This window comes from Psittacula echo (assembly GCF_963264785.1).
Source record: "Psittacula echo genome assembly, chromosome: 17".
Lineage (NCBI taxonomy): Eukaryota > Metazoa > Chordata > Aves > Psittaciformes > Psittacidae > Psittacula > Psittacula echo.
Window position 1 is genome coordinate 1,705,530 of NC_137753.1, and position 5,309 is coordinate 1,710,838.

The window sequence follows — 5,309 nt, forward strand, 5'->3', positions numbered from 1 at the left end:
TTAGTTTATTTACACTTTGCTGTTAGACAACATCCTCTTCCTCCTCCTCTTCCTTTGCAATGAAATGGAGCTTTCGGAATTCTCGTCTGCTCATTGTTGTGCTTGGGAGAGCAACTGTTGGGAGATCCTTTAAAGAAAGGATAAAAGCAGTGAGGAAAGTCTGTTGTGGCAAACGGGAGAGCTCCCGCCTCCCCAAAGGTTCACATCCTGCCACATCCGATATACCAGGCACCAACACACAGTGAGACACTGTGACAGTAACACCATGTCTCCACAGTACACCTATATATGTCTTTGAGTAAAAATACCTGTCTTATAGAATTGGACTAAAGAATTTAATATGAAAGATTTCACATCTGAAGTTAATCTGGCTGGGCAATTACTTCCACCTCTGATCAAGGTGGTTCCATCCAGGGGACAGGGATATGATGCCAAATAACTACAATTATGAGTCCAGCCTAATTTAGTTTGCAGCTGCAAGACTTGAGTGGAACAGAGCTGAGCCTTGTCTGTCATCATCTCACCTGCAAAAACTCCACATCTCCAAAGAACCGGTCCATGGGCATCGGCTGGTTGCTGTCTTCATCCAAGAAGGCGCTGCTGTCCAGTCGCATCGGCTTCGTTGGGAGATCAGTGTCCTCCAAGCCAGACCCGTCGGAAAGCGCACTCTCACAGCTGCTCTCTTCGCTGCAGACACAAGCATGCGCATCTTCACCACTGTCCGTTTTTGATGGAGCATTGCTTAATTTCACTGCATGTGGCTTGTGAGACGCATTATGCTCCTTTTCCTGTTTCTCTCTGTTAGTCTCTGGTATGCTTCCACCTTTTTGCTGTTGAGTTACAGCGTGGTCTCCTGGATCCTCTGAACATTGATCCCCATCAGTTGTTGGAGGTCTTTCCACCAACGCAGCAAGGGTTCCACTTCCATGTGGAAATCCTAGTTCAGATTTTACTAGACCGGGGTGTTCATATTTGAGCCTCTTTGAGGGTCGTCTCTCAGTTGCTTTCTGTGAAGAGCACTGTTAGAAGAAGAGATAAGATCCTAAAGCTTAACTGAAATACAGAAAACCACCCTGTCTCTTCAGCTGCAAGGCTGGATGTGGAACTGAAGGGCTTAAGCAGCACCTTGATCCACAGCTGCATCACTATGAGAAACAGTAGGGAAGAGGAGCAGCTACCTTGCACTAAGGCACAGGCCATCGCCAGTAGCAAGTTACTTCTCAAAGCATAAACTAGCACCGTATGTGGCTAATCACCGTTTCCAAGTTTTCCTGGGGATGCTGTAGATGGCAATTAATGTAGCAGGACAGACTATTGCTAGGCTAACATCCCATCACCGGCTTTTAAACAGTAAAAACCTCCAAAGCTGGCCCTGGAGCACATAAACATGCTCCTGCACTGTATTTTTGCACACAGGAGCGTAACGGAGTGGTGGGAAGGGAAGAAAGGCGAAGAATTCACGTGAATTCTCCAGGTAATTCCCTCACGGCGATGCTCCGTTTATAGCTGTTATTACCTGCACCCCCCTCACCGCTGCTGCCCGGCCCCGCAGCCCGCCCCGGCCGCCACTCTCCCTACCTGGCCTGGCGTCTGGGGGCCGCCCCGCTGCTGCCGCCGGACCGCAGGCGACGCTTCCCCCGCGGGCTGAGCACAGGCGGCCGCCGGGCTCCCGCCCTCCAGGGACCCTTCCGCACAGTACCCGAGGAGCCGCTCCCGCCGCCGGCGCCGCGGGAGAGCCGAGCCGGGGGTCTCGGGGGAGCTCCCTCCCCGCGCCGGACCGCCCGCCGCCATCTTGGGCAAGGCGGGGGAGCCCGCGCTCGCCATCTTGTGGAGCCGCTTGGCTCCGGAGGGGAAGCGGCGGGCGAAGGGAGGCCGAGTCCCCGCTGGCAGCAGGTAGGGCTCAGCCCAAGCACATCGTATGGAGCCTGCCCTGCCCAGCGGGTTAAATACGCTTTAGCAAATTGGAAACAGGAGTTTGCCTCCCAGTCTGCTTAATGGGCTTCTGCCTGGAGGAAAAATGCTGCCGCCTCGCTCTAGAGGTGATAAGCGTTTCAGATCTTTCCCGTTGTGTCTTCCTTCTGGAGCAGTGCTTGCTCCTGCTCCAGAATGTGCCGCCAGGGTGTTATTATTCGGAGATGCCTCTCAATTCATCTCCACAGCCTTCAGGGAACAAATAATGTCAGTAACTCAAATCCCTCTTTAACTTCAAGGGCTGCCAATAGCAGAGGAATTCCTGTGGGGCAGAAACATCTTCACTGATGATGAGGATGAGGAGATGAGGGCAGTGATTGTCCCCCTGCCCCACGGGTGAGGCTGCACCTCGAATCCTGTGTTCAGCTCTGGCCCCTCACTACAGGAGAGACCTTGAGGTGCTGGAGCGGGGCCGGAGCAGGGCAATGGAGCTGGTGCAGGGCCTGGAGCCCAAGTGTGATGGGGAAGGGCTGAGGGACCTGGGGGGTTCAGTCTGGAGAAGAGAAGGCTCAGGGGGGACCTGATGGCTCCCTACAAGTGCCTGAGAGGAGGATGGAGCCAGGAGGGGCTGGGCTCTGCTCCCAAGGAACAAGGGATGGGACAAGAGGAACCGGCCTCAAGCTGCACCAGGGCAGGTTTAGATGGAGCTGAGGAACAATTCCTGCCCCAAAGGGTGCTCAGGCATTGGAACAGGCTGCCCAGGGCAGGGCTGCAGGCACCGTCCCTGCAAGTGTTCACACCCCGTGAAGACGAGGCCTCAGTGCCATGGGGCAGTGGTGGCCTTGGCAAGGCTGGGGTAAGGGTTGGACTGGATGAGCTTAAAGGGCTTTTCCAACCCAGTTGATTCCATGGCTCTCAAGCAGCCCAGCACCTGGATTGAAGTATCTGCACTTATTTTATCAGGTGAAGCAGAACGCTTGCCCGTTGTGAGAAACGTGCCCTGAGGGAGGAGGGATGCGGCGGCCCCGGGGGCTCCATCCATCACATTAAACTACAGCTCTCCTCTGTTAATTCCATGCTTTGAGGAGGCTGGGGGGACTTTTGTCATTCTATGTAGCTGAGGGTGGAGGAGGTTGTTTCTTTATAGCAGCCTTTAATGGTCCTGCTCATTCCAGACCCACAAGCCTCAGCCGTTCGAGGGTATTACCTGTGCTCCTCAAGCCAGCTTAGCTGATCAAATGCTTGTCCACTCATCCCGGCCTTAAAAAGCCATGAGCAGCCTTTTAAACGGCTGAGCTAAGTGGCAAGAACGGACCTGTGGGAATACTCAAGTGAGACGTTTTTGCTCAAAAGCAGAACGTCTCCCAGTTATACCGCAGCGCGTTGGAGAACGCCTGATGGGTTGCTCTGCAAGATCTCCTGGTGCTCAAGGGTCCTTCTGTGCTTTGTTCCCTGCCCGAGATAATTCGTATTCTCCTCCGAAAGCTTCTCGACTTGCTCCGCTCTCTGCCAGCGCTGTTGCTTGCAGCCATGGAATACAGATGATTGGTTTTATTGGGCACTGAAAACTTATACTGTCTCGTAAAGAGGAGAGGACCAGACCGGGCTGAAGAACAGGGTTTGTGCAGCTGGAAAGCTTGGTGGTTTGTTTAATTTCCTCCACGAGCTCAAAATAGCATGGAAAATTAAATGGTGAAGATCTTAATAAATACTTTTCACAACGCTGTGTGTTTCCCATTCTTTATGCTCTGTAAAATCGATTTGAGTGGTGAGGGAGAGGTGGTTGAGCCCTAAAGCAGTATTGTGTATGTGTGGACACAGTGTGTGGCAGCTCATAGCTTTGGAGATGAAGGACCACGAGCACTTGAGGCTGCAGGGTGGCCTTGGACACTTCCATGGGGGAAGCCAAGATGCCAGGGCTCCCTTGCACACCTCCTCTATTACCTTCACCACATTCTCCCCTATAACCACATTATTTAGTGAGAAAGCGATGCCGATTCCCTCACCGCGGATGCTGCTGCGTTTCCCCAAATCCAGCTGATCCCTCTTGGAGAAAACAACAGTCACACAGTGCTGAGAAGCCTGCGAGGGCACAGCTCCCCCCCCCGAGAGCAGCCCACATCCCAGCAGCAGGCTGAGCCTCCTGAGCGACTTGAAAGGCTGCACGGGAACTGCTACCAGCCACGCAGCCCTTAAAGGGAATCAGAGCAGCACAAAGTATTTACATTAAGCCCACATTTCCACATAAAAGAGGACTTATTTTCAACAATATTAAGAGGGGTTTTTATTAGAATCTCTTGTCTAAGCAGGCAGCAAAAAGGAAGATTTTGAGAGCTCCCTTATTTGTATGAAAGCTGCTGGCGGGTACAAAGCAGCAGCTGAGGAGCTTATTGAGCAGGAAGGGAGGTTCAGGCTGTGAAACTCGATGTGTAAATTAGCTTCTCGCAGCACTTGTCTCTGCGCCTGTCACTTGCACCAGTGTCCCTGTCTGTTACAGTCCTCCCGGTTCATTTGGATAACTATCAGCGACATGCCAGGGACAGCAGCCAAAACCCGCGCTGCCTGTAAACAGAGCGGCTGTTAACTGGGGAATGCGAGGTCTACCAAAGTAAACAGGCATCCAGTGGGAACGCCGGTTGGTCTTTTCCTGCTATGGGAGCCTTATTTTTAGTGAAGGGGCTGAATGCTTCATTAGGAGCACTTGGGAGATAGCAGGAGGAGGATTTGCTTCCTACTGGCTGGCACAGGGAGCCTCGCTCCCTGCCTGGACCGCGCTGCAGCATCCTCCCTCCTCGGCGCAGCCAGTGCTGGCAGGATAATCTGAGGACACAAGTTTGTAGTGGTTGTTCTCTCCTGTCATTATGTTGCTGTGCCAGCTCAGGTAGTGGCAGCAAAGGGCCTGTTTTCGGCTCCCAAAAGTCTCCTGGCTCAGTTTCTGATGAGTTGATAGCTGAGCTGGAACCCAAGAATTCAGGGGGGTCTGCCACCCTCTGATGTGGCTGTCCTGGACAGCTTTGCACCAATGAGACCTTTGTTTTCATTACTGAGGAGCTAGAGAGCCCTGACATGGGAATAGCAGGGAATTTATGACACATAATGAAACTTTATTCTTGCCATGTGATAAATCTCTCCTTGAGTCTTATTTTGGATTTCTTCCTAATATCTTATCAAGAACCAAATGTGGAAAGCCAGTATCTGAAGAAATTAATTAATACAACTGAGCAGAGTACATAGGCTTTGCAGGAGAGAGCAGCAAGGGGAAAAACTATGAAAGTCATTAATGGAAATCCTTAAGGGACACCTTGGAAGCAGAGGGTACAGAGAGCTGGGATGCTTGCCTGCAGAGCTGCATGGCCATGACCTCCTACAGGAGGTCCAGCTGGAAGTGCCAGGCCCAG

At 52.3% G+C, this 5,309-nt stretch overlaps 1 protein-coding gene across 1 annotated transcript; it reads right to left on the bottom strand.

The window, feature by feature from the left end:
* On the bottom strand, positions 1-1,824 carry LOC308228001 (UPF0688 protein C1orf174 homolog; the record flags this gene model as incomplete). The annotated part of the gene is made up of 3 exons (XM_080631022.1): positions 1-127; positions 525-1,019; positions 1,579-1,824. The coding sequence occupies 3 exons, from the start codon at positions 1,822-1,824 to the stop codon at positions 23-25; spliced, it is 846 nt and encodes a 281-aa protein (XP_080487148.1). The 3' UTR covers positions 1-22.
* Positions 1,825-5,309: the final 3,485 nt, after the last annotated feature.